This window comes from Budorcas taxicolor, chromosome 18 (genome assembly GCF_023091745.1).
Source record: "Budorcas taxicolor isolate Tak-1 chromosome 18, Takin1.1, whole genome shotgun sequence".
Classification (NCBI taxonomy): domain Eukaryota; kingdom Metazoa; phylum Chordata; class Mammalia; order Artiodactyla; family Bovidae; genus Budorcas; species Budorcas taxicolor.
Window position 1 is genome coordinate 60,766,157 of NC_068927.1, and position 25,178 is coordinate 60,791,334.

General features: G+C 40.9%; 1 protein-coding gene across 1 annotated transcript in view; it reads left to right on the forward strand.

The window, feature by feature from the left end:
* Positions 1-25,178, forward strand: part of LOC128064126 (zinc finger protein 665-like) — a 159,134-nt gene that overhangs the window by 132,191 nt on the left and 1,765 nt on the right. The window contains exons 2-3 of the mRNA XM_052656919.1: positions 15,636-15,771; positions 24,967-25,102. Of these exons, the coding sequence (XP_052512879.1) occupies positions 15,636-15,771; positions 24,967-25,102 (272 nt within the window). The remainder of the gene's footprint in view (positions 1-15,635; positions 15,772-24,966; positions 25,103-25,178) is intronic.

Consider the following 25,178-nt stretch of genomic DNA (forward strand, 5'->3'; position numbering starts at 1 on the left):
CTTGGAGAAAGTCTTTTTCTTGAAGTGGAGATGTCCACCACAAAAGCCTTTCATGATGAAGAGGGGAGCGCTCCGCAGACCCAGCAGTTAGACCAATTGTGGAATGCAGTGTAGAAGTGAGCACAGGACAGGAAGGCATTGTCTTGAGGCTCAAACGGCAGACTAAGGATTTTTGGAGTCAGCAAAAGTAGGCTCACATAGATTATCAAGCCCATCTGAAAAGTACAAAGTCAGAGCATAGAAAGTAAAGACATAAAATGAAGTCCCTTAGTTCTGGTCAGGGTGCCACCTCTTAACTCAAGTGTGATGTACCCACGAATCAATTCCTGGCACTTTGACAGCTGTGGAAGAAGAAAGAATAACCTGGTTTAAGGGCCTTCCCAGAGGGGCTCGAGGGATGGGCCCCCAGATCACAAAGTTTTTATGAGGACCTCAGTTCCTGGCTCAAATAGAGGCTTGCTTGACTCAGAGGCTGAGTCAGGAGTTGTCTCCCAGAGTTCTGTTATTGCCTGTTGAAAAGGTGAGAGCTGAGTTACATAACTAGTGAACTCCAAGGCTTCAGGGTCTATAACGATGTCTGTGCATAAGAAAGGCCTTCCATAAATACATTCAAATGGGGACAGTCCCTCCTTTTGGGGGCAGTTCAAGCCCTCATTAAAGCTATGGGTAGGACTTTAATCCAGTTGTCCTGCGTCTCTTGAGTTAATTTGCGCAGATGTCTTTTGATAATGTCATTAGATTTTTCAACCTTTCCTGAAGATTGGGGTCTCCAGGAACAGTGTAAGTTATATTAAATGGCAACCCACTACAGTGTTCTTGCCTGGAGAATCCCAGGGACAGAGGAGCCTGGTGGGCTGCCGTCTATTGGGTCTCACAGAGTCGGACACGACTGAAGTGACTTAGCAGCAGTAGCAGCACAGCTTTAGATACCCCCTGAGTTACAGCAGCTTTAAATGCAGAGCCATTGTCACTCTGAAGGCTCCATGGCAGCCCAAACCTGGGGATAATTTCATGGATTAAAATCTTTATAGCCTCCTTATCCTGCTTACTACAACAGGGAAAAGCCTCAATCCATCCAATAAAAGTATCTACCGAAACTTGTAAGCAAGAATATCAATTAGCTTTTGGCATATGAGTAAAATCAATTTCCCAGCCCTCTCCAGAATACTTTCCACTTCATTGTAATCCAAATATTGCTAGCTTCTCAGTCTTTGGGTTATGTTTCTGACGAATCTCACACCTTTTGATAATGTTCTTTAAAGTTTTCATTACATTTTTATCTTCAAACAAATGAGAAGCCATCTGGTAAGTACTCTCTGCACCCAAATGAAAACTCTGGTGTAAACCCTTAAGAATTTTCCATTGAGCATTTTCAGGAATTATTAATCATCCATCCTCAGCCTGTAACCATCCTTTATCTGTAATCTTTGGTCATCTTTTCTCATATCTTTCTAATTCTTCCTCAGTATATTGTGGTTTTTCCTATTCCACAGGATCTGTCCAGATCAAAGGCGTCTACAGTGAAGGGGTTTCATAAAGTGCCAGCTTTTCTGGCTTGAGACTCAGCCAGCTGATTATCTTCAGTTGCTTTACTCCCATCCCTGCTGTGCCCTTTGCAATGCAAAACAGCTACTTCTTTAGGACAATATTCAGCAGTTAAAAGTCTCTCAATCTCTCTGAAATACTTAATAGGTTCTCCTGTTGCTGTTTTAAACTGTCTTTCTTCCCATATTGCAGCATGAGCATGTAAAATCAAATAAGCATACTTAGAATCCATGTAGATATTTACTTGATGCCCTTTGCTTAACTCTAGAGCTCGGGTCAGAGCCACAAGCTCCACTAACTGAGCACTGGTTCCCTGGGGGAGAGATTTTGTTTCTGAAACCTGTCAGCAGTCACCATGGCCTAACCAGCTTTATGCTTTCCATCCCGAACAAAAGAACTGCCATCTGTAAATACTTCCACGTCAGGATTGTCTAATGGGGTATCTGTCATGTGAGTGTATGTTCCTCGATTCTTTGTCTCGTCACAACAAAGATTTGGAGTGACGGACATTAAAGCCCCCTCGGGTGTCACAGCTCTCAGGTCTTAGATAGACCTTGTCATTGCTCTCAGCTCTCAAATGGACCACGTTATAGCTCTTAGACAAATCAGTGTTACAGCTGTATTTTATTTAGAAAAGAGCAGGAAAATCAATCTTCAAGGTATGAAGGCACATCGATCTAAAGACAGGAGGAGAAGAGTGCCCCAGCTTGCGGTGGGGGGTTGGGGAGGGTGGGGAGAGCTAGCTTTGGCTCCTCTATTTATATGTTTATCTCTCTCTGGGCCTGTCCTATGTAAATTGGGCCAGCCAGGAGTAGTTGTTTGTTTCACCTGAGGTCCTCACTCTGGTCCTCGGACCTTCTTTTGTTTCATTTTCGTGGGCTTTTCCCTTCTTTGTCTTGTAGCCACCGCCATTTTGGACTCCTTTTCCCTGTGCTACCTACCTAACAGTATCCTTTAGATCCTCCCAAGCTGCATAGTTTAAAGTTAGAAATTGGGAACAATCGTGATCAGCTGTTTCATTTTCCTACGTAGGAAGGAAAGTGGCAGGATTTAAATGTCCACAGACTTTAAGCTTAGTTACTGGTCCTTCTAACAACAATGACTGATATTTAAGAAACCTACTGTCTGTCATCCAAATATTAACCTTAGAATTTAAGATTCCATTCACATCATGAGAAGTCAGGACAGTAAGATTTCATCGATTAACTATTTTTAAAGCTTCAAGTGCTAATAAAGCCGCTGCCCCAATTACTCTTAGGCAGTGGGGCCACCCATGTGAAAGTACATCTGTTTTTCTGCTTAGATAAGCAATAGGTTGCTGGTGAGGCCCTCGGGCTTGTCTCAAAATTCCGAAGGCCATACCTTTTCTTTCAGTGACAAACAAATTAAATCCTGACGCTGTGAGCAAGCTCAAAGCGGGAGTCTGAAGAACCTTAAAAGCCTTTTGAGTATCTGTAGACCAAAGCAGTTTGTCTGTTTGGGCCTGCTGAGTTTCAGCTATAAGTTTATATAAAGGCCAGGCAAGTTCCCCATAACCCGGAATTCAAATATGACAGTAGCCTGTGATTCCCAGAAATCTTCTCAATTGTCTTAAAGTCATAGGTAGGGGATGATTTGGTATGGGTTTAATTTTCCCAGGGCCTATGGCCCTAGTCCCTTCTGATATGATTAGGCCCAGATATCTAACAGATTGTTGACAAAGCTGAGCCTTTTCTCTTGATGCCTTATAAGTGCAGCCTGCCAGAAAGTTAAAGAAATCTTCTGAGGCTCGAGAACAAGCTTCCTCTGTCTCAGCACAGAGCAAAATATCATCTACATATTGTAACACCACCGCTTCGGAGCTATTAAAGTTTTGTAGATCCCATGACAAACTTTGTCCAAATAAGTGAGGACTTTCACGAAATCCCTGGGGCAAAATTGTCCAGGTTAACTGAGAAGCTGGCTGCTTAGGTCTTCAAAGGCAAATAGAAATTGACTTTCCTTTGCCAAAGGCACAGAATAGAAAGCATCTTTCAAATCAATTACTGAGAAATATTTGGCTCGTTCAGGAATTTCAGACAATAGAGTATAAGGATTAGGCACCATGAGGTGTAAAGGAACTACAGCCTCATTTATTTTTTGTAATCTTGAACTGCTGCTGCTGCTGCTGCTAAGTCGCTTCAGTCGCATCCGACTCTGTGCGACCCCGTAGACGGCAGCCCACCAGGCTCCCCAGTCCCTGGGATTCTCCATTCAAGAACACTGGAGTGGGTTGCCATTTCCTTCTCCAATGCATGAAAGTGAAAAGGGAAAGTGCATTCGCTCAGTCATGTCCGACTCCTAGCGATCCCATGGACTGCAGCCTACCATGCTCCTCCATCCATGGGATTTTCCAGGCAAGAGTACTGGAGTGGGGTGCCATCGCCTTCTCGGAATCTTGAACTAGTCTCCATTTACCATTTGATTTCTTTATACCCAAAATAGGAGTGTTGCATGGACTGTTATAGGGAACTAATAGTCCCTGCTCCTTTAAATTTTCGATGATGGGTTTTAACCCTTAACCTCAAGTTTCAGTGGATACTGCTCCTTATGTGGAAATAAGTGGGTCTTTGAGCTTGACAACTACAGGAATAGCATTTTGTGCTCGACCCACAGATTTTCCATCAGTCCATACTCTAGGATTTACATTTTATTCAACTAAAGGGAGAGAAAGGGAGGGCTCCGTATTTATGAAAACAGAGGCATGGACCTTGTTCAGTATATTCCTCCCAGAATCTCAGTTACAACACAAAGAATAACTGAAATAATACCCTTTGGCTCATCCGGACAGTCCCATTATGGAAGCGGATCGGGAACGAAGTGGTCCAGGGGCTTCAGTAAGCATGGAGTAAGTTGCCCAGTATCTAAAAGGAAATCGACGGCTTGGCCCCGCACAGTTATTAATATCCGGGGTTCCTCAGGTGTAATTAGGACAGAAGCTTGTGTGGGGACCCCTGGGCACCTTCAGTCCTGATTGTCTTGAGAGTCTGATCCCAGGTGTTATTATAAGAACACAGTATTTTAGGAGAAACCTCCTTTTAGATTTGAATAGCGAAGGAAAAAAATATCGCTAGTTTGTTTCCTCCTGCTGCTTAAGAGAGATAAAAATGTCTGACACTTGCAGCCGATTTCCTCCCTTTGGAGACCCCTGGCCTTCCTGCCTGTTACCTTCTCAACATCTTGTAGTAAAATAGACATATTTTCAATTGTGGTTTTACCAAAGACATGAATTGTGTGTATGTGTGTATGTGTGCACACACAAATGGATATTTCTGGTCTCAGCTCTTTACCAGAGAATGACGGAGGTATGACATTAGATCTTGTGAAATTAAAGGCATTTCTTTGAGAAATGGGAAAATAAAAGAACATTTAACATGATAAAACCACCAAAATGCTTCATTCTTTCCTTTCAAAAAAAGAAAAAAAAAAACACCTAGTTTAACTGGTTAGTCTAATGGTCTGTTTTCTCCATTTTCTATGATCCGTGAAAAAAAGTGAGTTGTGCGGTGATATGAAGATGTTTCCCTCAGGTCCCTTTGTGACTTTTCTGTGCAAATGAGGAAGGATGGGCTGGATTGACCTGGAACCTTCCAACAGAGCCTCTCTCTTCATAATGAAAAAGATTGCTCAGATCCTATTCCCAAGCTGACCCCTTACAATGTTTGTTGTACCAGTGGATATATATTTGTAATTCTGTATTTTTAAAATATTTTACTGCAGTCGTATAATAAAGAATTACCTGCTTGGTATCAGTTTGACCCAATCTTGAAAGAAAAGTTTCTTTTGCTCAGATACATGACAGATGTTCCTGGTCTTAAATGGGATGGGCAATAAGGACAAACTTGGGCCACTTGCCCTTCAGCCTCCCATTTCATTATTCAGTTATACCTGGTTCTCTTCACTCAGCTCAGACCTTCTCATAAATGGCTTCTCTCTGGGCCTGAGGGAGCCCACTTGTAACATGCAGATGAGAGACTAGACTGGAATCTCTGAGCGTGAGCAACACTGACCCCTGAAATGATTAGCCAAATTGGCTGTGTGTCTGTGTGTGGCAGTTCTGGTTTGGAGGGAGTTTCTGGTGGTAATGAGAATTTTAAATAGATCCCAGTCCTCCCTGAATGAAAAACAAAAGGGAAAACTGTAGGATGGAGGCAGGATCACAGGCTCAGAATTAGATGACTTCTATGAATGAGGCTAAATCTGAAGGGAGATTTTATTTTACGTCCTGACATTCAGACTTCCACTGCTTTCATTTGTTCTTGGGTCAAAAGCTTGACTCCTTGCTGTTTTTCCACAACCCTCTGTCAAGCTCAGGGCCCTGTCAGTGTCTCCAGCCTCATCCTGGGAGTTGACCCTTTGCTCATGGTTCAGCCTGTCCTGGTCTCATTTACCTTTTCTGTTTCCAAATACCCAAACCATTTCTGTCTGACATTGTAGTTCCTTTTCTCACCTTCAGGTCACCCTGGCTCAGGCCCTTTGTCACCCTTCAAGTCTAGGCTCAGGGAGGTCTCCCCAACGCCTCCTAACAGTCTCTCTCATGTTACCCAGGTTTATTGCCTCTGTATCAGTTGCCATCAGCAGAAATCAGTGCCCTTCTTCATGGGTTATTTTGAGTCCTTCCTGGTTCCCCTCTTTTTAGGGCTCATAGTGTTCCTCTTCTTCCCAGCATGGCTGCAGTACCTGTTACTGGAAATGTCTGTAGATGACAGGACTATGGGTTGGGCTGAATAATCCTCAGGGAAGACCAAGAGAACAGGGCAGGTGATGAAGATGTTTCCCATGTTCTAGACATTTCAGCTGTAATTGATCTTTACCCCATGTGACTACTTAATTACTCAAAAGATGAGCCAAGAAATATAGGAAGTCCTGAAAAGCCCTACAGAACTGGTGTCCTCAAGCAGTGGTCTAAGATGTCCCCATGTTCAGTCTGCTGGGTTTCGTCCTCTGCAGCCCCCAGATCTAAGCTCTCTCCATCCAGGGACCAGTCACCATTGTGGACAGCAGCTTTGCCATCTAGGAGTTCATGTGCTCCTTGTAAGCATTGTGATTTCAGTGCACTGAGGATGAGCCCCCTGCAACCCCCAAGAGCTAGAATATCTTCCAAGTAGGTGTGGGTGGAGAAAACAGGAGATAGTGGGACCTGGAGACCCTTGCTTTGAGACTTCCTCATCTCAAACGCCTTTGTACGTGGACTCCATAATGTCCCCAGGTGGTGGCAGACTTTCCCAGGAGGGTCAATCTCTTGATTTTCATACTGCGTGTGCAGTGTCCTTTGGGTGGTAGCTCGTGGGCACTCCTCGTGTGATCCCCTTTGCCAGGAAACCCCTGTGTGCTTTAGTCCTGCTTAGTCCAGTTACGCAGGGAGGAGAGGTAGACAAATGGGGAAAGGGGAGGGAGCCTGGTGGGGTCTGCAGGAGGGTTGTGGCAGTACTTGGGAGCATCAAGGTGAGCCCAGTGAATGGAGCGTGTGCCCATCCCAAGTGTAGTTGCAGGGACAAGGGGTGTGTGGATCTGTTGGAAGAGAATGTCTCCGTTCCAGGCTGGAGCACCTGGAAGCGGGTTTGTTGGAGAGCCTGCATGGAGTGGTTTGAGGTTCTACTGCTTGAGCTCGTGTTCCCCAGGACAGCAGTGCTGAGGCTAACATGTGCCTGCACAGGTTTGATTTGACAACTCATGACCACACGTGAGCAGCAATGAAGAACGTGGAATTCAGCCAAGAGAAGTCTTTTCCACTGTTAGAACAGTGGCCTGGGCTGAGCCTGCAGGCAGCTGTGGGTGCAGGAGGATGGGAGCCTTGGGCTTGAGGGGCTGGTTCTAGCAGGTGCCCCCAGCATCCACTCCACTCCCTGGCTTTTGTTGGCTCTTTTAGCAGGCAGGCACTGTAGAGTAACAGGGAAAATCTCAAGTCATTTTTTGCATCAACTTTGGTATTGTGTACTTGGGGTTGCCGGTGCAGAAAGGTTCATGTGCATTTGGGAAGATACCAAGAGAATCTGGAGTGTTTCCTTGGAAGATGCCGAGTTCTCAGTGGGCCATGTGCATCATTGGAATTATCCCTCTTTTTCATAGTCTTTGGAGATTTCAATGTTTGACCTGGATCACTCACTCTAAATGAAAATGCGGTGTCTTGTGTCTGTGGATCCTTGGGTGTCCTCTTCTGTATTTTGCCTCATGCATGAGCTATCAGGGCTTGGAATGCTTTGTGTTTGTATAAGAGGGTTAGAGGCTTATTATGGGCTCTGTGGACACTCTGTTGGACACCATGAAAGTTTGTAAGTTTGTTTGAGTCCTGCTGGGAAAATAGGAGCACTAAGGTTAAGATCACAGAATACTTGTTATAAGGTGGTCCTGCTCGGTAGGGATCTCTGGGCCCAACCTGAGGAGAATCATAAAGTCCTGTGATGTAGGGGAGGATGGCTCCAAAAAATCAGAGGGCAGCGATGCCACAGTGATCTGCAGCCTGGAGGCTTGTCCTCTAGAAGATGGAGCTGCAACTGTCTTGCTGCCAGGCTGGGTTCTGTGTTATCCACTCCTGTCCCTCCCAAAATAATCACACATACAGGCACAATACAGAAAACACGGAATCTTAACTGCACTCTTCGTGGTAACGTAAATGGTACTGCTATGTTGGAAAATAAAATGGAAGTTCCTTAACAAATTAACACAGAAGAGGCCTACAGTCTGTCAAACCCATTTCTGACAGATATCCAAAGGAAAAGCAATCAGTTTTTCAGGGATATGTCCACAGTCCCATGAGTGTGACTGGATTTGCAGTAGCCAAGGCATCGACAAAGCCCAGATGTCTCTTGACAAAAAAATAGGTTACAAAAGTATGGTATAGAAATATTTATTATATACTGTATATTCATCAACTGTTTTTTCCTCTGTATATAAATATAAATACCAAGGATCCTGCATTTATGCCAGAATGAATGAACCTAGAGAACATTATACGAAGTTAAATAAGCCTGACAAACGAGGACAGACACTATGTGGAAACTAGACTTGTCAAACTCATAGAGCCATCGAGTAATAAGGCTGTTACCAGGAGGTGGGTGGACGGGGAAATGGGGCACTGGTAGTCAAAGAGTGGAGATTTTCTGCTGTAAAGTAAGTTCTGGGGATTTGAGGTACTGCATGCTGCCGGTAGTGTTTCTATATCTTTGAAATTCGCCCAGAGAGAAATAATACAGTGTAGTCATAGGTGGAAGTGTAACTTCCTCGACTATAATAATTATTCATTGTATGAGTCTATCACATGATCACTTTGTACACAGTACATTTATACCATTTTTGTTAGTTACACCTTAGTAAGGCTGGGAAAAAAAAAGAGAGTTGGGGGGCGGTGCTTTTCTCCTCTGAATGGTGCTCAGTCCAGGGTTCACGTTTCATTGATGACGCGTTTTGCATACACATGCCAGAGTCCAGCTCCAGCAGCCAGGGAATCATCCTGAAGAGATGAGTGGTATCGGCAGAGAATGATGCAGCCTCTGACTCAAGGTACGGGACTGCATGTTTATTTCAAGCTTCAGGTTCTCTTTTATACATTGAGAAAAGCATTAGCTCAGAGGTTTGGCATTTTCAGTTTCCCCTCACCCAGATTTATTTTCTCCATAAAACATTGTTGCCCTTCAAACAGAGTTTCTGCTTCAGCTATTCTCTCAGAATCCTGTTTACTTTAACTTGTGATTACACTGTAACTCATGCTTATGTCTGGGCTGCAAACCACATTTCCTCAGTTTATTTCTTACCTTTCTAAATCCTGTTTGCCCCTAGCATCCTAAGCTCACTATCCCCTAAAAAGGCTTCTAGCTATTAATAGCTCTGAAATTCCTAATCTGTAAAGCTATAGTAAAACATGCTAGCACTACCACATTCCTTAAATTTTTAGCTTCTAAGTATTCTTAATTATTTCTAAACCGTAAATTCGGCAAACTTCCGTTGCCATAAACATTTCCCTCACAAATAGGTCTCAGATGACAATCCTTCCCATGGCCTCAGGCTGTGGCTTACGTGCTTATCCTGGAACTCTCTTGTAAAGATCCTTGAACAAATGTCAATGGTTAACTTTATGGATTATTCTCTGGGCACAACTGCAGAAGGCTTTGTGCGTTCTCCTGCTCCTCTCAAGGACAATAAGCACCTTAACATTCTTTTCAGTCAACTCAACTGAGGAAAGGAAAAAACAAGTCAGAATCACAAGACCTAACTCCTTCATCCTGGGTCCGTGCCTGCGGGACAAGGAGGGGAGGTTGGGGCCGTGCCTCCATTTTGTCAGTAATGTCTAACGCGGCTCCCGACACACATGTTTTGTACCCACTGACCAGAGATTCCCCTTCAGATAATTTTTGTTGGTCCACAGCTCGAGAATGTTTAAGATGGCCCAGTTGATTCCAGTCTGGATCCCTCACTGAGCATCATGAGTCTTGAGTCCTCCCAGTCCTGAGGGCTGAGATCTGGGCTGAGGAGGGGATGCTCTGTTCTGAGTGGGGATGGATTGGGACCTGCTGTATGACCTGAAGGAGATTGCCTAGTCAGCAGAGGTGCCTCCTGCTTCTGTGTACATGAGGCCTCAGCAGGAGGGGAGTGTGAGCCGAGGGAAAGTGTGGGAAAGAGACCCATGTTGGTCTCTCTGTGGAAGTTGACTGTCCTGAGTCCCTCCTGAGACAGTGGCCACAGGGGCCTGTCTGTTCCTCATGGTGAGGGCTTCCCTGTGTGTGTGTGGTTGGGGCTCAGGAAGGGGATGTGTTGACTCTAAGCATTAAACAGCATGTTTTCAACTTCCATGATAGACCTCTGAAGACTCGTGTTGCCTGAGGAAGCCCTGAAGTTAAGGACGAGGAAAAAAAAGGAGTGTGGCATGGCTCTTTCTCAGGTAAGGTCATATTTAGTCTGTCCTTCCTGAAATGCCCTTCTCAGGACTCACTAATCGTGTCTGACTCTGGAGTGTCCTGTGTGACTCCTGTACATGCACACTCACCCGAGGCCTTCCCTCAGCCCTGTCATCTCCACTTAGATCCCGTCTCCCCATGACCCAGTGACCTGGCCCTTGTGAGGAGGCTCCCGTGGGCACCGTCCAGGGCAAGGCTTCTCACCCACGGGTTGGAGCTGGGGTCTCAGTGCTGTTGGGCAGCAGGGATTGCTTAGGGCCTATCTGGATGCACTGTTTGCTCTGTCAACCAGGGTAAGGAAACTGCACGTGGAGCAGCTGGTAAAATCTGGGAATCAGAGCAATTGAGCCTGTCCTTTCCCTTTTGTGTATCTGACATCCTTGTGAATATACCTTACATATATATGCACAAAGAATTATTTCTGAGTACTGTGTTCTGTTCAGTTGGTTTATTTGTCTGTTTTTATACCAGTACTGCATCACCTTGATTACCTTGTAATAGGTGTTGAAATAGAAAGACCTCCATCTTCCTTCTTCAAGAGTTTTGCTGTTTGCTCTTTGAATAGTTCTATGACTTTCCCGATGTTTTATTCTGCTTCTACAAAGATTGTCATGGAAATTTTCATAATGAGTTAATTGGTTGATTGACCCTTTGTGTGGTTATTAGAAATCTGTTTTGATATAGCATGTTTCTTTTGTAATCTTTATGATTTTTACTGATGAAACTTTGTCATGTGGGAAAGAAGATAACATTTACTTCTGTTTCAATTTGGGGACCTTTGATTTCTTTTTCTCATCTTATTGCTCTAAGAGTTTCAGTGCTGTGTTGAACTGCAGTGCAGAGTGTACATCCTTGCCTTCTTCTTGACCTCAGAGGAAAAGCTTTCATTCTTTCTCCATTGCTGTGCTCTTTTCATAATGGCATTTATTATGTTGATGTTGGTATAATTTATTGTTTGTAGTTTGTTGAGTGTTCCATCTTGAAAGGTTGTCAAATTGTTGTCAAATGTTTTTTTTCTGCATCGAGTTGATCCTGTTTTTTTTTTCTCCTTTAATCTGTCATATTAATTGATTTTTGTGTGTTGACTTCTCCTTGCCTTATATGAATAAAATCCACTTAGTCATGGTGTCAGATCTTTTTATTTATTTATTTAAGTTATTTTAATTGAAGGATAATTGCTTTACAGAAGTCGTTGTTTTCTGCCAAACACCAGCATTAATCAGCCATACATATACATATGTCCCCTCCCTCCCATCTTCCTTCCTATCCCACCCCTGTAGGTTGTTAGAGAGCCCCTGTTTGAGTCCTTGAGTCAGTCAGGAAATTTGCATTGGCTCCATACTTTATATATTGTAATGTAAGTTTCCATGTTACTGTCTCCATACATCTCACCCTCTCCTTCCTCCCCTCCCACCTCCATCTGTTTTCTGTGTCTGTTTCCCCAGTTCTTTTTAATATGTGTTGAAGTTCGTTTGCAAGTATTTTAATTTTGCATCAGTATTCGTCAGGGGTATTGGTTTCTAGTTTTCCTTTCTTGTGTCTTTGGGAAATCAGCAAACTATTAGAATCATGCTTGCTCCATAGAATTAGCAGGATTAGTGGTAATTCTTCTGTAAATGTTTGGTAGATTTTGGTCCTGTATTTTTCTTAGAGGTTTCTGACTACTTTTTAAATCTCTTTAGTTATAATGGGCTTCCCTGGTGACTCAAATCATAAAGAATCTGCCTTCAGTGCAGGAGACCCAGGTTCTCTCCCTGGGTCGGAAGATTCCCTGGAGAAAGGAATGGCTCTCTAGTCCAGTATTCTTGTCTGGAGAAATTCCATGGATGGAGGAGCCTTGTGGGCTACTGTCCATGAGGTCAGAAAGAGCCAGACATGACTGGGTGGCTATCACTTTCACTTTTAACACTTATCAATTGTTTTATTTCTTAATAAGTAAAATAGTTTCTATGTTTCTGAGAATTTGCCAGTATCTCCTATATTCTGTCATTTATAGTCATTATCAGTCATAATACTTCCTTATCTTTTTGACCTCAGTTGTAATCACTCCTGTTTCATATCTGTTTTTAATTATTTGAATATTTCTTTCTCTTGTCCTTAGTCAAGGTGGGGGTTTTCCTATACAGTTTTTTCAAAAGATCAACTCTTGGTTTGTTGATGTTTATATTTTTCTACTTTGTATTGTATCTCTGGTTTAATCTGTCTTATTTACAGGTTTCCTTCTGCTAAACTTGAGTTTAGTTTGTTTTCTGTTTTCTGCTTCCTAGAGGTCTAAAAATAGGTTTCAGATTTAAGATCTTTTCTTTTTTGTACTGTAGGCATTTAACAGTTCAGACTTGCCTTTTAGTACAGTGTTCTCTCTGTGTTACAAATTTTGTAATGTTGTCTTTTCATTTTCATCCATGTATTTAAAATTTTCCATGTGATTTTTTTCTTAGACCCATTTGTGGTGTAAGAGTGAGTTGTTTAATGTTCACATTTGAGGAATTTTTTTTTTCTTGTGTTTATTTTGTTGTTGTTAGGGAAGATACTTTTACGGTATCCGTCTCTTAAAATGGTTAATTTTGGCCTAACGTGTGGTCTCTCATAGAGAATGTTTTCTGTGTCCTTGAGATACATGTGTTTTCTGCTTTTCTTGGGCGGTGTGATCTGTACATGCCAGTTCAATGTTTGCTTCATTTTTCTGAGATATCTAATGTTAGATGTATATATATTTTTACTTGTTACAACTTTCTGGTAAATTGACCGTTTTATTGTTATGCAATATTTATCTCATTGCACTTTTTTTTTCTTCAGTTTATTTTGTTTGATATAACAGTCTCCCCTGCTCTCTTTAGGATGGACCTTTTCCATCCTTTCACTTTTCACCTGTCCATGTTCTTAGGTTTGTGAGTACTACCTGTTTCAACTCTCTGACAAACTCTGTGTCTCTTGCCCTGGTTTATTCCTCCTGTTAGTTCTTCTAGTGGCTCCTGCTCCTGTGCATCATATGGTGGTGAAAGACAGGCACCCTGGACAGCTCCTTTCATGCCACTGTAATTTCAGAAGGAATGTATTGACTATTTCCTTCCTATCATGATATTTCTTGAGATAGTGTTACTTAATAACTATATTTTTTCATGTTATTTTTTGCCATGATTTTTAGTTATCCAAGAAGTTTTTTTACTTTTCTATTGTGATATTTATTTTGGTCATGATCTAATGACTCTTCTAATTTCAAATCACTGTTTTATTAATGGAAAAAAAAAACAAAGTCTATGGCTTGTGTTAATGCCTTGCTATGTAAATCTAAATGGATAAAATTATATTTGTATCTTTGTATATGGTAATTTTATTATGAATTGAGTTCAAGTATTCTTTTTTTTTTAATGTTTTTACCAGTTTTCTTTTTGTAGCCTAGTATAGAATCCTGTTGACAAACTCAGCTGAGTACAAAGGATACATGTTTATCGTCTGAAAGATGCTGAAGCACATGTGAATGAAAGGATGATATAAAATTGTCCAAAAAATCTGTCAAAAGACAAATCCTCTCATGCCAGTTAATTTTTTATAGATAAGCATGCATGCATGTGTGAGTCTGTGGTTTAGATAGAAGACATCATGATTTTAAAACTATATATCACCTTTTTTTTTAGTTCAAATTATGTTATCAGTATAATTTGTGGCCTTGAAATCTTCTAAACAATCCTGTTAGTGTTTTAAGTAGTAAATTACTAACAGTTGTGTTTCTGTATCCACATCTATAATGACCTTTCATGCCATTCCACATTGTTCACCTTGGACTTTTTTTTTTTCATACTAATACAATATTTATTTGTTTTCCTTCTGTCAAACTCTGAGCCCACCACTTTCCGCAGGCTGCCTGGGGAGTTACAGGAAAGGGAACATACAGGGCAGACACAGGAGAAAGAACTATGGGAGGTGGAAATAGCTCCTTCATATCGTGAAGAAGATGAACTAGACCACCATCAGGCAAAAGAGCCCCATGGCCTTTGAGAGGGCCAAGCCCGTGGTGTAGAAGAGCTACTGTTTCAGAGAAGGATTCCTGGCATAACAGTGATGAGGCTCCCAAACACAGTCCCACTTCCAGCCCCAGAGCCAGCCACCCCTGCTGTGGCAGCTCCTGCTCCAGGGAACTTGGCTGCTGTGTCAAAGTCCTTTGAAATGGCACTGGTTTGGAAGCTGTGGCTAGGAATAAGTGAGATGGTCCAGGGACCTGGGGCTGCCAAGCTGCTGTGGCTCTCATCAGTCAGTGTCTCTGGTCCTTCACCACCACTGTGGACAGTGATCACTCAACAGGAGGGAGGTTCTCCCAATCAGGGAGGGGGTAGAGATGAATTTGTCACAGGTGTCCATTTTCAAGGGATGAAGACTGGAGGCCCGAGAGCTGCTTTCCCTGCAGAGAAGACAGAGTGGCAGGAAAGAGGCTCACCTTGGACTCCTTTCAAGTTTTCTTTAGGAGCCCTCTGTCAAAGGACTTGTAATGTTCTCTGTATTACTTCACTGTTAGATGCTTAAGCTTCAGTTGCTGATCCCAAGCTTCTGAGTTCAGGTGCTTCATGTAACATTTCTTACCTTCTTGATCTGAGTCAAGTTTCTCAGAGTGTCTGTGACACAGGTTTGGTTCTGTAAGGTGGGAACAGATGGTCCTTTAATGAGCTTTTATATTGATGACAGGTTCTTGCCTGTAAAGTACTTATTTAATGTTTAGAGTAATATTACAGTGATTTAGAGCAACAGGAAGCCTTGAAACATTTGGTCCTTGCTGCTATTATCTACATCATACCTGAAAATTTTGACCTTTCCATTAAAAGTGCCGTGGACTTTGTCATCTCTGAAGACACCACTCATGCTGTACCTCATCGAGATAATGAGTTGCACTCACTGGGTAGAACATAATATCTGACAACTTCTGTATAGCTAAAACAGTGTTGAGCTTTATTTTTATATATTTCATGGATTTTGAACAATGATGTAAAACCCATATTAATTGGAGGATCTCATAAGGTCTTAGCAAAGAAATTAAAATTAGAGATCCATAATTTCTCCAGATACCCCTGCATGGATCTGTTAGAACACAAGCTTCAGCCAAGTCAATCCGTACACCTTACTACCCTTTCTCTTTTGCATGAAAATGAGAACTTTTCATGGCCCTTTTGGTGACATGTGGTTTCATTTCAGGAACGACTGACCTCTGAGGATGTGGCCATCGAATTCACTCAGGAGGAGTGGGAATTCCTGGACCCTGCTCAGAGGGCCTTGTACAGGGACGTGATGCTGGAGACCTACAGGAACCTGCTCTCCTTGGGTGAGAATGATTTCCTTCCAGAGCTGCCCTTGGGTATCTGCATTTTCCCTGTGTGCCCTTTGGAAGGCCCTGATGTCTTTCATCTGAGAGTTCTGGTGACTGGGGCATGAGACAGCTTCAGAAGGTTAAACTGACCCTCTTCAGATGCTATGTCTGTTTCATGTCATATCTGAGCTTGTCCCAGAGCTTAATTAGGTACAAAGCTCACTGGCAAATGTTAAAAAAAAAAAATACCAAAAAACCCGATTTCCTATTTTCTTCCTTTTGACTTTTGCTCAGTGTTTAAAAAAATCCACAGCACTTTAGATTTCTTTCTTCTGATAACTCTGAATATCTATTTGTTTGTTTTCACTTGCTTGTTTACTTTTTTGGGCTGCACCATTCTGCATGTGGGATCTTAGTTCTCTGACTAAGGATCAAACCCACACCCCCTGCATTGGAAATGCAGAATCTTAACCGCTGGATCATCAGGGGAGTCCCAGAATTTCTGTTTCTGATCTGAATATTATCTCCACATTAGAGCCTGAGAAAAAGCTCTGGACAGTGGGGAGTGATGTAAAAGTAGCCAAAAATACAACATATAAAGAAAAACGAGTATCTCAAAAGGGCTGCTTTTTTTCTGTTTAGGAGTGGGACAAGATGGTGGGTTGGATCCTCTGTGGTTGTTACTTAGGAAAATGTAAGAGTGGGTAGAGAGATCATCTTTTTGATCCTAGATCCTACGAGGGGAGCATATGTGAATCTCGCATGCTCTTAGCTTGCCATCTGTAGGCTGAGCGCATGGTCCCATCTCAAGATGCTGTAATGTCTGACCTTCATGTTGTATTAGTTTTACTCTTGTGCTGCTGTACCCAGTCTGGGAATGTCAACTGTTCCTGATGTTCCATTCTCCTTACTTTGTATCATTTTACCTCTTCATTTTCTTTGAAATATATTCCTGAGGGTCTGAAATTTTATCTGGTTTCCTTGCTGTGATAATCCACCTATGTTTAATTGGCAGCCTCTGGTGAGTCTCTGTGGAGTGGATTTAGTAGGTAACAGAAAACTGTGATGGAGACACTATTCCTAATGTTACTTTCTTGCTGTGTACAAAGTCACCACTTGATGCTATCCAGTAGAGTGGTCAGTATGTTCTAGGATTATGAGAGAGAAAGTATCACGAGAGCCTGATACATCTTTCCAGGTATTTTCTGGCTTTGGAGACTCTGTCAAGGGCACCAAGACAGTGTTGTTGATGTGTATCAAGGACCATATATTTTAGCCTCTGTAAATGGTATAGGAATTTATCCTAGGACAACTTTGTCCAAGTTCACATTCTCATATCTATGAGGCTATTGGCTGCACTGTTCTGTGCATTGTAGGTATTTTTTTATTTTATCATTGAGTTCAAATTTCTGTGTTACTCTTAGTGTTTGTGTTTTGTATTTGCATTGTGTTGGATGGTTGATTGGGGAATGGACCCTATGGTAGAACTGGTGATCTGTCCCTCTTAAAATTCTTTATATATTCTTTGTACTCACTTACTATCAGATGTACGATTTCCACATATTTTCTCTTTTACTGTTGATTGTCTTTTCAAACTCACTGCACTTTAATGCAGAGTAGTTTATAATTTTGATATAGTTCAATTTATTAATATCTGGTTTTACTTTGTGGCCTGTGCTTTTGGTGTTATATCTTGTAAATCATTTGTGGGTCCAATTTCCAGAAACATTTCCTGCACGTTTACTTCTAGGAGTTTTATACATGTGGGACTTAGGTTTAGGTCTTTGAACCATTTTGAGTTCCTTTTTGTCTGTAGTGTAAGATAATGTTCCAAGTAAATTCTTTTGCTGGTGGGTATTCAGTTTTGTCAACATGTCTTGTTTCATAGACTGCTTCCCCCATTTAGTAGCTTTTACACCCTTGTGAAACATCTTTTGAACATCTCTGCAAGGGTGTTTTTGTTTTTGCTCTAACCACTCTTTTTAGGTATGCTGCTGCTGCTGCTGCTAAGCCGCGTAGGTCATGTCTTGACTCTGCCCACAGACGGCAGCCCACCAGGCTCCTCTATCCCTGGGATTCTCCAGGCAAAAACATTGGCGTGGGTTGCCATTTCCTTTTCCAATGCATGCATGCCAAGTCGCTTCAGCTGTGTCCAACTCTGTGTGACCCCATAGACGGCAGCCCACCAGGCTCCTCTGTCCCTGGGATTCTCCAGGCAAGAATACTGGAGTGGCTCGCCATTTCCTTCTCCACTCTTTAAGTAAATTTACAATGTTGTGTTTCAGGTATACTGCAGTTTACAAGATACTCAGTACAATTCCCTGAGCTATATAGTAGGTTCTTGTTGTTTATTTATTTTGTATATACATTAGTTTGTAAATATTCAGACTCCTAATTTAGCTCTCCCTTTCCTGCCCCCATCACCGCCCTGTACTGTCCCCTTTGGTAACCATAAGTTTGTTTTTCATTCTGGTGAGTTTATTTTGTGAATAAGTTCATTTGTATCATTTATTTCAGTTCAACATATAATATCCTATGATATTTGTCTTTCTCTGATTTCACTTAGAATAATCCCTAAATCTGTCTATATTGCTGCAAAAGGCATTACTTCATTGTGTTTTATGCTGTGGAGGTGGCAACCCACTCCAGTGTTCTTGCCTGGAAAATTACATGGGCAGGGGAGTCTGGCAGCTGCAGGTCATGGGGTCTTAAAGAGTTGGACATGGCTGAGCTACTTTCACTTCACAATAGTCCCTTGTATATATGTACCCCATATTCTTTATCCCTTTGTCTGTCAGTGAACATTTAGGTTGCTGCCATGTTTTGGCTGGTATAAATAGTGCTGCTAAAAACATTGGGGTTCATGTATCATTTTGAATTAGTTTTCTTCCTTTCTGGATATATGCCCAGGATTGGGCATATATGCTGGTTCATGTGATAGCTCTATTTTTAGTTCTTTATGGAACCTCCATGCTATTCTCCAAAGTGGCAGTACCAATTTATGTTCCTTCCAACAGTGTAGGAGAGTTCTCTTTTCTCCACACCCTCTCAAGCATTTATTGTTTGTAGACTTTTTGATGGTGGTCATTCTGACCAGTGTGAGATGATACATTTTTGTGGTTTTGATTTGCATTTCTCTCATAAGTAGAGACGTCAAATATCTTTTCAGGTGACTGTTGACCATCTGTTTGTCTCCTTTGGAGAAGTATCTGTTTTGATCTTCTGCCCAGTTCTTGATTGGGTTCTTTGTTTGTTTTTATATGAAGCTCTATGAACTGTTTGTATATTTTGGAAATTAATTCCTGATAGGTAGCATTATTTGCATATATAGTCTCCTAGTCCAAAAGTTTAGTTTTTATTCTTTTCTTGGTTTCCTTTGCTTTGCAAAAAGGTTTTAAATTTAATTAGGTCTCATTTGTTTGATTTTGCTTTTATTACCATGACTCCTAAGAGATAGATTCAAAAAAATTTCGCTGACATTTATATCAGTGTTTTGCATTTGTTTTCCACTATGAATTTTATTGTATCTGGTCTTGCATTTAGATGTTTCACACATTTTGAGTTTATTTTTGTATGTGGTGTTAGAGAATGTTCTAATTTCGTTCTTTTTCATGTAACTATCCATTTATCCCAACATCACTTATTAAAGAGACTTCTTCATTCTATATTCTTTCCTCCTTTGTTATAGAATAATTGACTCTAAGTAAATTGGTTTATTTCTGGGTTTTCTGTCCTGTTCTACTGATGTGTGTTTCTGTTTTGTGCCATCATCATACCACTTCCCTGGTGGCTAAGACGGTAAAGCCATCTGCCTACAACAGGAAATCCAGGTTCAGTTCCTGGGTCAGGAAGATCTGCTGGAGTAGGAAATGGCAACCCACTTCAGTATTCTTGCCTGGAAAATCCCATGGACAGAGGAACCTGGTAGTCTACAGTAGATGGGGTCACAAAGAGTTGGACACAACTGAGCGACTTCACTTTCACTTTGTTGACTGTCAGTTTGTAGTATAGTCTGAACTCAGGGAACATGATTCCTCCAGCTCTGTTCTTCTTTTTCAAGATCATTTTAGATATCAGAGTTTTTTGTATTTTGGTAGAAATTAAGTTTTTCTTTGTTTTATGAAATATGTCATTGTTAATTTGATAAGGGTTGCATTGTATATGTAGATTGCCTTGGATTATGTGGTCATTGTGACAGTGTTACTTCTTTAAATCCAAGAACATGGTATATGTTTGTGCCATCTGTTTGTGTCATCTTTGATATCAGTCATCAGCATCTTACCGTTTTATGAGTACTGTTCTTTTGACTTTTTAGGTAGGATTATTCCTTAGAATTTTATTTCTCTGAGATGGTGAATGGGATTGTTTCATTAATTTCACTTTCTGATATATCATTATTAGTGTATAGAAATGCAGCAGTTTTCTATATATTTTGTATCCAGCAAGTTTACTCTGTTCATTGATGAGGTCTAGTAGTCATCTGGTGGCATCTTCGGGATTTTCTGTGTGTAGCATCATAGTGACAGTTTTACCTCTTCTTTATTTTTTTACCTTGAATTCCTTTTATTTGTTTTTCTTTTCTGATTGTTGTGGCTAGGACTTCCAAAAATATGTTGAATAAAAGTGGCAATAGTGAACATTCTTGTCTTATTCATGTTGTTAAGGGGAGTGCTTTCAGTTTTTCCCTGTTGAGTATGATGTGAGCTGTGTGTTTGACATATACAGTCTTAATTATGTTGAGGTAGGGTCCATCTGTGCTGACTTTCTGAAGGGTTTTTATCATAAATGGGACTTGAATTTTGTCAGAACCTTTTCTGAGTCTATCAATCATATGGTTTTTAGTCTTCAACTGTTACTGTGGTGTATCATAGTGATTAACTTGTGGATATTGAGAAATCTTGCATCCCTGAAATAAATCCCACTTGATCACGGTATGATCCTTGAATGTCCTTTAATGTGTTAGTAACTGTTTGAATCTGCTCTTTTGAACTCAGGGAAGGCCTAGGAGAAAAAAGCCTTTTTCTACAAAAAAGAGTTGGATGCCTCAGAAAGGCTTTTGTAACTGGGAAGGTCTTCCAGAGTCAGTGTCAATCCCTCCTTTCCTTTGATACTCCTCGATCTTGAGATGACCATATGTGGAAGAAGAAACGAAGTAAATGTCCAATGGAGAGGTTAATCATACTTGGCAGAGGAACCCAGGTTTAGATAGCCTTTTCCTGGATTTTCCTTCTGATTTCTGCTAATGAGATTCTTACACAATATCCTGGAATATTGTGTATGTTTTTCTTGAATATAAGCATTCTATTGTAAGTTATGAAATCAGAGTTGGATACATTACATTGTAAATAGTATAACAGGTATTATCCTGCTTTCTCCATATATCACAGTCACTTTTAAAATCTCTCTTGTTTCTGTCCCATACCCATAGTATAATGCCCATAAACTTGCTGAACTAGTTCTTTTCTTTTAAGGTCAGTATATTAGTTGGCGTTCTTAGTTATTTTCACAAAGAGATGCAGTCAGAAGCTGATATCTGACATAAACCTGTGTACCCTACGCTCCACGCAGGCCCTTTCTTAGTCCTGACCAGTCCTCACATAGTACCTTGATATGGATGGAAACATTGTTCTTACCTATCACATCCATCCACCTTCTACGTACTCTCACTGTAAAGATAATCTCTGATAATTTATTGAACACATTTCTCAGGACATGACCTAAATCGCTCTGTGCATCCATGATGACTCACAACCCATTTCGAGATGGGATAGTTGAATAATAGTTAAACAGACTACTTCTGTCTTGTATCTTCCTTGATATTTTCTTTCTAAGTTCCTTGTTTTTTTTTTTTTTTTAATATTTTCTAGTCTATTCATCGGAAAAGGCAATGGCACCTCACTCCAGTACTCTTGCCTGGAAAATCCCATGGACTGAGGAGTCTGGTGGGCTGCAGTGCATGGGGTCGTGAAGAGTCAGACACGACTGAGCGACTTCACTTTCACTTTTCACTTTTATGCATTGGAGAAAGAAATGGCAACCTACTCCATTGTTCTTGCCAGGAGAATCCCAGGGACAGGGGAGCCTGGGGGGCTGCCATCTATGGGGTCGCACAGAGTTGGACACAACTGAAGCGACTTAGCAGCAGCAGGAGCAGTCTATTCATTTGGTGGGTGGTCATGTTTACAAATAAGTTTTATCAGTCGTCCCAGTAGGTTCAAATTCATATCCTGGTTCTCTTACCACTTTGTGGGCCAATTGGGTGTGTCTCCTGCTCTGATTAGAGAAAAACATGTTAATGTACCTCAAGCCTTGTAAAGCAAATTAGTGCTGTCAGTAGTACATGTTTTATAGTAAATACTCAAAATTTATTTGTTGAAAAAAGGTAATATCTATATTCTGTCATGTTCTTTATGATAAGACTTTACATTGTCTTTTTTTTAATATAAATCTATTTATTTTCATTGGAGGTTAATTACTTTACAATACTGTATTGGTTTTGCCATACATCAACATGAGTCTACCACAGGTATACACGTGTTCCCCATCCTTAACCCCTCTCCCTCCTCCCTCCCCGAACCATCCCTCTGGGTCATCCCAGTGCACCAGCCCCAAGCATCCAGTATCATGCATCGAACCTGGACTGGCGATTCATTTCATATATGATATTATACATGTTTCAATGCCATTCTCCCAAATTGTCCCACCCTTTCCCTCTCCCACAGAGTCCAAAAGCCTCTTCTATACATCTGTGTCTCTTTTGCTGTCTCGCATACAGGGTTATCGTTACCATCTTTCTAAATTCCATATATATGCGTTAGTATATTGTATTGTTGTTTTTCTTTCTGGCTTACTTCACTCTGTATAATAGGCTTCAGTTTCATCCACCTCACTAGAACTGATTCAAATGAATTCTTCTTAATCGCTGAGTAATACTCCATTGTGTATATGTACCACAGCCTTCTTATCTATTCATCTGCTGATGGCCATCTAGGTCTGTTTTGTTCCATTGATCTATATTTCTGTCTTTGTGCCAGTACCATACTGTCTTGATGACTGTGGCTTTGTAGTAGAGCCTGAAGTCAGGCAGGTTGATTCCTCCAGTTCCATTCTTCTTTCTCAAGATTGCTTTGGCTATTCGAGGTTTTTTGTATTTCCATACAAATTGTGAAATTATTTGTTCTAGCTCTACATTATATCTTCTTAAAATTTTATTTATTTTTTAATTGAAGGATAATGGCTTTACCAAATTTTGTTTTCTGTCAAACCTTAACTACATTATATCTTGTATGTGTTTCACTTGCAACATTTTTCAGCAATATTGTGTCGGACCCTAATCAATAAATACACAAAGCACTCACTTTTTGTTTATTATATTTTGGTGCCATTTAACTAGGTAATTAAGAATAGTGCATGGCTAGAGATTAGCCTTCCTTGGTGGCTCTGTGGTAAAGAATTCATCTGCTAATGGAGAAGATGCAGGTTTGATCCCTGAGTCAGGAAAATCCCATGGAGAAGGAAATGGCAACCCACTCCACTATTTTTGCCTGGGAAATCCTGCCTGGAAAATCCCATGGATGGAGGAGCCTGGTAGGCTGCAGTCCATGGGGTCGCTAAGAGACTGAGTGACTTCACTTTTCCTTTTCACTTTCATGCATTGGAGAAGGAAATGGCAAGCCACTCTAGTATCCTTGCCTGGAGAATCCCAGAGACAGAGGAGCCTAGTGGGCTGCTGTCTATGGGGTCGTACAGGGTCGGACACGACTGAAGCGACTTAGCAGCAGCAGCAGCAGAGATTAGCCTTCCTTGGTGGCTCCGTGGTAAAAAGTTCACCTGCTAATGCAGAAGATGCAGGTTTGATTCCTGAGTCAGGAAGATCCCATGGAGAAGGAAATGGCAACCCACTCCACTATTCTTGCCTGGGAAATGCGATGGACAGAGGAGTCCAGTGAGCTACAGTCCACAGGGTCGCAGAGAGGCAAACACGACGGAGCGACTGAACAACAACAACATAGGTAGGGGTTGCATTGTTTATTGGCTGTTAGAATACCAGTGAATATTATACATCTTAATTTACGTGTCATTTACAGATGATGGTCTTTTCGCGTGTATTCTGCAATACAGCTGACACATACTACTTGTTAACATTGTAAAATGCCTTTTCTTTTTGGGTACATAGTTCTATAGCAGATTTAAAAAACTATGTTGTTTCCAAACAATTTTTTTAGTCATATTTTTCATTATCTTATTTGTTTTCAATTGTAAACAACCAATTATGAATAGTTAATTATTAATTGGGTAAGCATGGTTTTGGATTATTTACTGTTATAATATATAATATATTGTTTAAAATTTATGTACAGTAAGTTTGCAAAATACAATGATAGTGTAATATTTTTCTTTTCAATTTGAGACAACTGTTGATTGATACGTTCCTAAGGGTTCTGGTAGAAAAACACTGTGTTTTTGAAAGTTGGTATAAGACTGTCCAATGTGAGTATGTTTGCATTTTGTTTTTAAAACTAGGCTACCATAACGGTGAATTTATGTTATGCTTTCTTAAGTTAAGAATTCTATTCCTTTAGTGTTTCTAAACACTTAAGGTGATCATTGTAGTGTTTCATAACTTGATGTAAGTATTACTTTTGGTGTAATATATATTCAACATGAAACATTTATTTTTGAATTATTGTGAGCAGGATACCTATGATTCTTTTTATCTTGTAGATATCTCTCCTACACATGTGATGAAGCATTTACAACCCAAAGCGAACAGTGATAAACTAGAAACATTCCAAACATTGATGCTGGGAAGCCCTGAAAGCTGTGAAATCAAACATTTTCATCTTTGGGAAAGTCAGGAAAATATGTGTGACTTTGAGTGTCAGGGGAGAGATGACAAAAGAAATTACAAAGGCACACCTGTAAGCCTTAATGGAAATGTGCCTGATGGAAGAGATTTGCATGATAGAAAGGATGCAGAGATCAAGCCCTTTGGAAAGAGGTTTGGATTTAAGTCTCAGGATAAACTGCAGATATTTCAAACTGGCGGGATAATTTCTGAATATAATCAAGTTAAGAGTTCTGTCAACAACAGTTTCTCATTTTCACCAGTTCAAAGAATTCCTCCTTGTGTCCAAACCAGTGTTTCTAATATATATGGGAATGATTTTATGAATCCTTCAGGAACAGCACAAGAACTCAAAGCACACAGGGAAAAACCTTACAAATGTGATGAGTGTGGCAAGGCCTTTCGTGTAAAGTCAGTCCTCTTAAGTCATCAGACAGTTCACACTGGAGAGAAACCTTACAAATGTGATGAGCATGGCAAGGCCTTTACTCACAGCTCACATCTCAGAAGACATAAGAAAATTCATACAGGAAATAAATTATTTAAATGTGATATATGTGACAAAGTCTTCAGCCAAAATTCA